Below are 10652 nucleotides of genomic sequence, written 5' to 3' on the forward strand. Positions count from 1 at the left end.
CTAAGATCACCAGGCACAATGCCAAGCGTCGGCTGGAGTGGTGTAAAGCTTGACGCCATTGGAGCAGTGGAAACACGTTCTCTGGCGTGATTAATCACGCTTCACCATCTGATGGACAAATCTGGGTTTGGCAGATGCCAGGATAAAGCTACCTGCCCCAATACATAGTGCCAACTGTAACGTTTGGAGGAATAATGGTCTGGGGCTGTTTTTAATGGTTTGGGTTAGGTCCCTTAGTTCCAGTGAAGGGAAATCTTAACACTACAGCATACAATGACATTCTAAACGATTCTGTGCTTCCAACTTTGTGGCAACAGTTTGGGGAAGGCCCTTTCCTGTTTCAGCATGACAATGCCCCCGTGCACAAAGAGAGGTCCAAACAGTGTGGAAGAACTTGACTGGCCTGCGAAGAGCCCTGACCTCAACCCCATCAAACAACTTTGGGATGAATTGGAATGCTGACTGTGAGCCAGGCCTAATTTTCCTACATCAGTGCCCAACCTCACTAATGCTCTTGTGGCTGAATGGAAGCAAGTCCCTGCAGCAATTTTCCAATAGCTAGTGGAAAGTCTTCCCAGAAGAGTGGATGCTATTATAGTGACAAAGGGGTGACCAACTTCATATTTACTGGAACCCTGACCTGTTCATCGGACATGCTACCTTGTCCCTGACCTGCTGTTTTTGACTCTCTCTCTCTCGCACCTCCTGTCTTGACCTCTGAATGGCCCTGCTGGTCTTCTATGAACTTTTAAACATCTTGAAGAACAATCTGGCCTTAATGGCCATGTGCTATCTCCACCCGGCACAGCCAGAAGAGGACTGGCCCACCCCTCAGAGCCTGGTTCCTCTCTAGGTTTCTACCTAGGTTCCTGCCTTTCTAAGGAGTTTTTCCTAGCCACTGTTCTTCTACATCTGCATTGCTTGGGGTTTATGGCTGGGTTTCTGTATAGAACTTTGGCATCTGCTGATGTTAAAAGGGCTTATTAATACATTTGATTGAATGCCCATGATTTTGGAGTGAGATGTTCAACAAGCAGGTGTCCCAATACTTTTGGTCATGTAGTGTATCTGCTAGCATGTCTATGGGCATCTGCTAGCATGTCTATGGGCATCTGCAGGCTAGCAGATACCCGTAGACGTCGTCATTGCGCTAATGCTAGTTCGCATCGGCTCGCGAAACCGCCTCGAACTTCCTTTTTATACTAGACACAGAGATGGTGTTCATCTGACTCTGGGGAAGTAGATAAAGGGCCTCACTGCCAAAATCCCGAAGTATCCCTTTTAAAGACTGATGAAATGAGTCTCTAAATCCAAAATCTGGAGTGAGTCTGACGTGCGGTTCACGAGGAGAAGGTTATTTTGAGCATTAGCGTTACAGATGCAAAGAATGAGTCGTTAATAGTTTCCTTGTCTTACGTCAATACCAAATTCGGTGTGGTTCATTATAGTGATTTCAAGTTGATAGGCCACTGGAGTGGATTAATTTACTGGACGTGTAAAAATTCTATTTTTATTTGTCAGTAATTCAGCCATCTTTTGACCAATCCCTTAGCTTTTCTCAAACTACGTTTAAGACAATTTTGCTGTCATTTTGGACCTATGGTTCATGAATAAGGATTTTTGTATATTTTAGCATATGGCTAATATGCATCTGCAGGTATAGTGTGACCATCTTTGAATGTTTTGCGATTTATTGAATGCATCTTTGAATGCATTGAGTCAAAATACCAAATTTGGAGTGAATCTGACTTTCAGTCAATGAGAAATGTTTTATGATTATTTTAAGCATTAATGTTACATAGTCTAAACAGTGAATTGTTCATAGTTTCCTTCATTTTTTTTAAAGGTATCATTGCCAAACTTATCATAATGTATTGATGACCTTAAAAAGTTTCAAGTTGATAGAACATTGTGGAGGGGATTTACAAAGGATTTCCTGGTTAATCAATACCTTAGCTTATCTCGAAGTTAAGAGACGTACCACGGGCCTACATACCAAATTTGTGTTATTTGGACCTATGGTTCATGAGTCGTTTTTCCAAAGGTTTTCAAAAATGTCCAAGATAGATTTTCCTCCATCCTGGCAGACCTTATGGGTCCTTGAGGCAAGTTCGTTCAGCATGAGGAAAGACCCCTACATACAAAGTTAAGTCTAGGTCAAACGATGTGACGGATATGAGGGTTTAAGTGAGGCTTGTTATAACAGCTCCCCCTGTAGGCCAATCGGTGCCATTCTTTTTGACCAAATTGCTTATGGCCTCTACTTTTCTTTGTGGCATATTAGTTATTTGACCGTGTAAAGAAAATAAATTCAGCAGAAAATAACAATAGGTATTCACAGCTTTGCTGTGAACCCCTGAAAACAGTGGTAGCAATGGTTATTTATGAACATAACCAATAAAAATGTATGTGTGAGTACTCTCTCTCTCCCCAACCCTAGCTCTGCATTAGTTAACACATCTGTCCTTGTGAAGTGGACACTACTTTCTCTCCCTTTTCTTTTTCCCCTCATCTCCCTCCCTCCATCTAGTGGTGTGTCCATAATGGCCCGTGGTGTGGTCAGTCAGTGACCTTATTGGCAGTGTCCTGTGAAGTGTCCTGCTCTCTAATAACAGTAGGAGTCTGGCTGTAGCTGATCTGAACTGACCACCCTGCTGAAGGACACTTGGTATTGGACACTCGTCGGATCACGTGGCCAGTGAATCCCAGCTACGCTCAGTCAGGACAGAGTGTGGGGTGGCTGGGAGCACATTGCCCCGTTAATGGTTTTAACCAGGCAGGGCCTAGTTTAGTCCACCAGGCAGCCGCGGTCTGTCTGACCACAGGATTAAGATAGGAGATTTCTGTTTGACCACTAACTAACCAGTCAAAACACCATATGTTTTTTGGGGGGTTGAATATATCCACAAAATGCAAAGCGCTTTGAGCACTTGCAAGAGCTCTATATAAATCCAACCAGGCATAATTGTTAAGTATCTCAGAGCCAGTTGGTTGTGGTGGGTGGCAGACTGAACCTTGTTCTTCCTGACCCAGCCTAAGGTTGAATGTAAAGGTGAAGCCCACTTAGTGTTTTGCAGGCGGAGGAGAATGGAGGGATGGAGGTGCAGGGGAGGCAGATGGCAACAGGGTGAGGCTCTTTCCACTGAGGAGAAACACAGATAATTGGAGAGTGATGCTTAGCGGCAGCCTGGCGATCGATGCCAATCTCCCCTCTAAGTCCAGGGGTTATGATTTTCTTTTCATACGCTGCAATTAATCCCGTGTTTAGACCCACACACGCCTGCCTGAAGAGAGCACGGGCATACCAATGACCTGGTTTAGACCACTATCACCCCCGCTGATCGCTCTCTCTGTGGTTGTGTGTGTAAGTAAAGAGTTGGGTCACGTCTGGTTTGTAAATGGATGCTCCTCGGGTCTCCACTGTGTGTGCCCCGTTATGATTTTTCTCCTCTAGTCGTGTGTGTGAGTGTGAAATCAGAACCAGGCAGCATCCTGCCCTGAGGCCTTCAGCACAGAACTAATGGATCAAGTATTTGTCCACCACTACCAAACTGACCTGTACAGAGAACACACACACACACACACAAACCAAACTCTCTTAGAAGTACACACCATCCAGTGACAAATCCAACACAGTCTTCCCTGGGCTGCAGTGTTCCAACCAGTGTCTCCAGAGAGAGAGAGAGAGCAGCCTCAAAGAGCAGCCTCGGGGCAGTGTTAGTGTTAATGATAGATTTATATCCTAAACCCATTAACAAAGCCACAGGGACCACACACACACACCACACACACACACCTCAGGCTGCTGGCATGGAAAGAGGCTAAAGCACAGGACACCGTGGCTAGGTAGGACTTTTAAAAACGCTCGTTTGTGCAATTACATGTGATGTCCTGTGATAAATAACACATTTGGCAAAATTACATATTGAGGCCTATACAACTGCTGAACTTACATCACACTTTTTGGCTAATACTTAATATTTAACAATAAGAGAAAAGAGTGGAGAGGGAGGGAGGGGCAAGAGGGGCAGGGGCAAGATGGGCGAGGGATTAGTGGTGTTTTCAGTGGAGTGTGTATCCTGTTGAAGTGGCTAATATTTTAATTAAGTCTGAGAGGACTGTGAGAGCTGCCTGATAAACTCCCTCTCTTCTGTTGATGGTAATTTAGCCGCTCCCCAGAGGCACAGCCAGACACACTACTGTGTGCGTGTGTGCGTGCCACAGTGTGTGTTAATTGGTGGTCGTGCCGTTTATCTGTACCCGGAGACGATGACAGCTGGTGACCCCTGGTCCTGCCTACAGGCTCTGCTCCAGCTCGATCTGCTGTGAGGGGCTCCTCTCTCCTCTGCTCTTTACTGGGGTATTATCAGGCCTGAAGGAGGGTCTTTGTGGGCTGGTTGTCAGTCCTAAGAACGGTTATTTGTGAGGCCTAACCAGGGGCACGCAGGGGGTCTTTGTCCCAGGGATGTAGTGCTAAACGGAGGCAGATGGCTGGGTGGTGTCAGCCTGTCATCCACGTGGGGCTCCAGAGGACCAGAGGGAACAGGAGAGAGGGGGCTCAGCCCAGGCCTGTCACCCTAAATAGGGGCTGGGTCACCCCGGGTCAGGGCCCCTGCTTGGCTCTTGTTAGCACCCTCAATGGGCACCATGTGCACCCTATTTTGGTCCCCTGTCTGCGGGGCTGGTGTCCTAGGAAACTGGGCTGCTGAGAATTCTCCCAGGGGGAAGGAGGGGTGGGGGCTGTTCCTCAGGGGCCCACACCCTGGTCTCAGATTCCACACACTCTCACTGGGGGAAAAAGGGGTGAATGTGTTTGATTGACAGAATGGTGTGTCTCCTCCCTAATGGCTTTTTAGTTAGCTGGATAATAGACTGTCTCTCTCTCTCTCTCCTGTCTCTCTCTCTCTCTTCTCCCACTCACTCACACACCTTCTTACTAATGCTGTGTAATTGCAGGATTTGTCATGTTTTTTGGAATGTTTCTTAGTTGAGGATTTAATGACGGGCTCTGTGTGCATAGGCAGCTGGCACCCACATTGATTTTGCATTTCATGCAGTTTAGTTATAGGTCAGCTATTCAGCCTTTACTTTGGTCTCTGAACTTGGAGTACTAGCCCCAGATTAAAGACTAAATGTGTGTTCAGTAATTCTCTCTTTCTTGTATCCAGTCAGTCATGTTACCCTGTATCTACTCATTCCTGTAACCATTTCTCATGTATTTAGTCTGTCCTGTTACCCTGCCATGTTACCTGTTCTGTAACCCTCTCTCATATATCTATTTGGTCGTGCTACCCTGTAACCCTTTATCCAGTCAGTCCTGTATTCCAGTCAGTGTTGTAACCCAGTCTCCGATCTCCTGTTCCCTGTAGGTTTGCTGGTAAGACGGCCAGTAGTGGAGCTGTGGTGCTGGTGACGGTGGAGCTGAGGGAGTCGTCTACAGCCCTGATCACCATCAACACAGAGAAGAGTGTCATGGGCCCCATGCTGCTCCGAGACCTGAAATGGGCCCTGGCCCAGGCCTAGAGCGCCCCTCCCTAGCCCCAGTACTCCAACACCTGAAATGGGCCCTGGCCCAGGCCTAGAGCGCCGCTCCCTAGCCCCAGTACTCCAACACCTGAAATGGGCCCTGGCCCAGGCCTAGAGCGCCCCTCCCTAGCCCCAGTACTCCAACACACCGAGAAAAATATCTCCAACTCATTCATCCAAATGTCTTTCTCTCTCCCGATCTTTCATTTTTCTTCCTCTCTTGCATTCTCTGTCACACAAATACCCACTTACATACATGCAGGCAAGGAGATCTCAGATCGTCTCCAGAAACGTTTTTTTTTTATTGCTTAGAGAAAAGCACTCCTAGATTCCTTATAGCCTTATTTAAATACTGTTATTGGAATTTGAAGCGTTTCAAGAGCCAAAAGCCAAGACGAATGAACTACCGTGATGCTATATAGTGTATGACATTGATATAAACAAGATAGTGCTTTTCTTTTTAGCTGAAGGTAGCCTAGCGTTTAGAGCGTTGGGCTACTAACCAAAAGGCCGCTGGTTGGAATACCCCAAGCCAACAAGGTGAAAAATATTTGATGTGCCCTTAACCCTAATTTGCTCCTAGGGCGCCGTACTACTATGGCTGACCCTGTAAAACACATTTCACCCACCTATCTGGTGTGACAATATAAAAAATTCCACTGTTACTGTGCCTCATCCATTCCAAACCCTTATATTGTTTCCAACGGAGCAACACCTGTGAAGTGCCTTTATAAATGAAGAAAGTTATGTTTTTTAGGTAACCAAAAATGTGTTCATCAATCATTGAGGTCTGTATCACTATTGGTGAAATGAACTGAATTTATTAAAAATGGTTAAGTGAACGAACAGTGGTTGTCTCTTGATGGCTGTGCGTCTGCTTTGGGTTGGTGTGTAGAGTTGTGGTGCAGTGTGTTCGTGTGTAGGGTTACTTTATAGTGTGTGTGGGTTGGGTTGCGGTGCATTGGAGTGCATTGTTACTGGCTGTGTCTTGGGATTGTGCAGCGGTGTGTCTGTGTGGGTTGGATTAGGATGCAGTGTTACTGTGGCTTTGTGTGCAGTGTCAAATAAAATTGTATTTGTCACATGCACCGAATACAACAGGTGTAGACTTTACCGTGAAATGCTTACTTACAAACCCTTTCCCAACAATGCAGAGTTAAAAAGTACAATTTGCTAAATATAAAAAAAGAAATAGTAACACAATAAAATAACAATAACGAGACTATAAACAAGAATTACCGGTACCGAGCCAATGTACAGGGGTACGAGGTAGTAACGAGACTATATACAAGAAGTACCGAGCCCGTTCTTGGGGACAGGTTGAAAGTCTCAGTGAAGACACTTGCCAGCTGATCAACGCATGTTCTGAGTACGCATCCTGGTAATCTGTCTGAATGTTAACCTGTTTAAAGATCTTACATTGGCTACTGAGAGCGTGATCACACAGTCGTCCGGAACAGCTGGTGCTCACATGCATGGTTCAATGTTGCTTGCTTTGAAGTGAGCATAGAAGGCATTTAGCTCCTCTGGTAGGCTTGCGTCACTGAGCAGCTTGCGGCTGTGTTTCCCTTAGTAATTCGTAGTAGTTTGCAAGCCCTGCCACATCCGACGGAGTGGATCTTAGTCCTGTATTGACGCTTTACCTGTTTTGATGGTTCGCTGCAGAGTGTCACGGGATTTCTTAGAAGCGTTCGGATTAGCGTCACGCTCCTTGAAAGCGGCAGCTCTAGTCTGTTGGGTCGGATTACGGTGCTGTGTGCATTTGTGGTTTGTTTCTGGCTGCGTTTTGGGTCCGAGTATAGTGTGCGTTGGGTTTGGGTGAGGTGTTGAGTATGGGCGAAGTGTGTGGTTTGCATCTGGCCGTGTTTTCCGGCTCATAAGCGAGGTGTCTCCGAGGGCTGTAGAGAACACCTGTCAGATCATCTGTCAGCACTGCACCGCTAGCATCCACCACCTCTCCCTACGTACCCATTCCCCCTGCCAGCTGTTCCCAGCACAAACACACACCATGGCACATCATACACACACACCTCGACAGTAGATACACACACGACAGGCCGCATTCCCACCTCTACATACGTATACCCCGCTGCACGTACACACATATGCACTAAAATATAAACGGTACTAACACACACTAATGCCGTCTTCCCCTTGCACGGGCAGACACCCTGGGTGCTGCTACTGTAGCTGGCAACTGTGGGAAAAAGGCTTGATCTTCCATTATGACGCAAGCCGTTAAGGCCTACTGCAGCCGTAACTTACAGCGCACACTGAGCTACAAACACACGCGTTGGCATATAAATCTGGAGCTTTTACACCCCCGGTATGGTGACGTTTTTATGTCACATTTAGAGAGGGAACGGTCTGATGCTGATACACACCGACTCGGGCAGCGAGGGACGAATGTGTTTCACTCTGCCGTCGTCTTCACAAACACACCTCCATCACCACTCTGTTGGTCCTAATGGAACTAGACCATTAGGCTGGAACACATAACAACCCATTCTATCTATTCTGTCGAACATTAGGCATGCTATCAGGACTATAAGTACCACGGTCGGTTTATAGTTGGTTTTAGAGTTGCTCTATAAATCAGCTATATTCTTCAAACACTGGCAGACTGTTGGTTCGTACACGGACCCAGTGAGGCTGAACCATATTTCTCCCACTATGAAGATAGTCACAGTGTTATGATGAATGTGTTTCTAAGATGCTCTCATGTTCAAATTCACTTTATTAGCAACTTATAGGAATCTGCTGTGTGTCAGCGACTGAGTTTGAACTGGGATTGACTGCGGGTCACAAGACTGTGTAAGCCCGCTTAAGTACTGTGAATACAATTTCCCTTCGCGTTCAGTCATTAGGTGTGGTGTAGAAAAGAGCGTCTTAGTGGTAGAGTTGTTTGACTAATGGAGTGTGTGTGTGTGTGTGTTTGAGAGGACCTTACATCTATCTGTACATTGACTAGATTGGTATTTCCCATTAAAACACAAATCATGAAATATGGGAGAAAGAGAGTAGTCATTTATCATGTGATAACAACCAAATAAAGCTAACTCAACTAGCAAGGTGGTGGACTACCACACCCATGTTCATTTAATTAATCAGAATGGCTGCATGACCGGATTCTCTGGACGCTTCTTCCCGATTTTAAATAATCATACCTTCTGTGCATGTAGGTGAGAAAGGCATGTTCTTCTTTGTCTGCTGTAACTCTAATGGCATATTACAAACACTATTACAAACAAGCAGGACACAGTCTAAGTAGTGATTTAATGTTCTACATTTTTTCATTTTCATTTGATTTATTTCTCTTCATCTCAATAAAACGAACAGTTATTTCTGGAGAGTGGCTAAATTTAAGCAGAATAGCGACTTAACTACGGTAGTTAAGTTGATAATGGTTTTCATCTGACCAGCTACATGGTCTGACTCTGATTACTGGAACGTAATCAGAGTCCTAATTATACCAGGTGTCGGTGGCTGTTTGTCTCCTTGTTGTGATCACCACGGCAACAGCGCCACATCTACTATCTCAAAGTTTAGTCGTCTTCCTAATTTGATGTAGGCAGCGGCTGAGTTATGTGATTGTAGCTAGAGGATTGGAAACGACACGGAGAATAGCTCAACCGAGCCTTCATGGTCTTGTATTCAATGTCTTTGACTGAGTGTTAGCCCTCATAAGAAATTGTATATAGACTGAGGTAGACAAACTAAGCGAACACACACACAACCGCTAGTCTAGCTTGTAGGCGTTGCTACAGTGGCAGTGTGGATGCGTGTGTAGCCTCTCCCTGTGTGTCTGATCCTTCTCCCAGGTTGGCACCAGCTATAATGGGGAGTGGGGCCCCCTCTCTCCCTCCTCTCCCCTCTGGTCGGTGGTGACAGCTTGATTTTGTGCTCTCTCAGGGCGGCAGAGCGGTGACATGATGGGCCTGTTAATATGGACTCTTCGTGGTGTCTGAGGACGGGGGAGAAGGAGAGGGGGGGGGGGGGTGGAAAGAGAAAGGACCCGATAAAAGAAACGCCTGTCTTATTGCTGGATGGATGGATGGGGGGCAGAAGGAGGTAAAGAGAGGCTTCCAGTTAAGGAAACACCTTTCTTAATGCCAAATTGAGGGAGGGGTGGATGGGGTGGAGGGGTGGATGGAGGGATGGGGTAGTGGATGGGTAGAAGGATGGCTAGAAGGGTCCCGGACAGACAGTAAAGGAAACGGCTGCCTGACCTGAGCAGAGAAGGCACTTCTAATTAACCACAGTGTCTCCCTCTGCCTTCCTCATCTGATGACAGGGAGACATGTGCAGACACACACACACACACACAGTACAATTCAAAGACACCTTCACTAGCAGCTTGCACTAGCGCACCTTTGTATATCAGTAATATACGGTATAATATGGGGCCATTTCAAAGCCTAAACCTGGACCGAAAGGTGATGTTTTAACCTTTTTAGATCTTCATCCGTACACTAACAGAAACGGGGCCTCCTCTCCAGACGCCTTCCTCACAGTCAGACCTCCTGCTCTTCTTTCCTCGCCAACTTCAAAGCGTTTCCTTATCGTTCCATCCACGCAGTCTAGCTGTACATCAAGCCATCTATTACAGCAGCTGTATTTGACGCTGTACATTGAATGTCCCTCTCTTTCAATTGCATTTGTTTTAGCAAGTGTCCCCACCTTGATTTCTCCTAAATATGATAAGAAATCAAGGGAAATAGTTGCAAACAAGAACTCACACTTTTAGGCAATACGTAGACAATTTACAAACCATAATACTTAAATGTTGATTTTATTCATTTGTGAGGTAAAGTGGAACCGTAACAGAAGCGCGATAACAGAATAGAGTGTAATGAATACTGTGTGTTGGAGGTAAGTGGAAAATGACATATCTACACCAAATACAATCTTCTGCCCCAAACCTATCTCTGTCTGTAACCAGGGGACCCCCGGGGATGGTGATTGTGGTGATTAGTCTTAAATGGATGCTTCACTGCTTATTGTGTCTCTCCTTTCATTGTAATTAGATTTTTTTCCTGCACTGAAGTTTATTTTAAATGCTGCTCTGAAGCGTGGAGCCTAATGAACTACATGTCCCCCCGCAGAAATGTTCAATCAGCTCCTTG

The 10652-nt window shown here is 45.9% G+C and overlaps 1 protein-coding gene across 3 annotated transcripts in view; it reads left to right on the forward strand.

Annotated features, from left to right (window-relative positions):
• Window positions 1–6368, forward strand: part of LOC139552161 (AP-3 complex subunit beta-1-like) — a 57779-nt gene extending 51411 nt beyond the window's left edge. For all 3 annotated transcript variants that reach the window (XM_071363600.1, XM_071363601.1, XM_071363602.1), the window contains exon 27: window positions 5370–6368. In XM_071363600.1, the coding sequence (XP_071219701.1) occupies window positions 5370–5523 (154 nt within the window). In that variant the 3' untranslated portion in view covers window positions 5524–6368. The remainder of the gene's footprint in view (window positions 1–5369) is intronic.
• The last annotated feature ends 4284 nt before the right edge of the window (window positions 6369–10652 follow it).

The sequence above is a fragment of the Salvelinus alpinus genome, chromosome 24, assembly GCF_045679555.1.
Source record: "Salvelinus alpinus chromosome 24, SLU_Salpinus.1, whole genome shotgun sequence".
In the NCBI taxonomy this organism is placed as follows: Eukaryota; Metazoa; Chordata; class Actinopteri; order Salmoniformes; family Salmonidae; genus Salvelinus; species Salvelinus alpinus.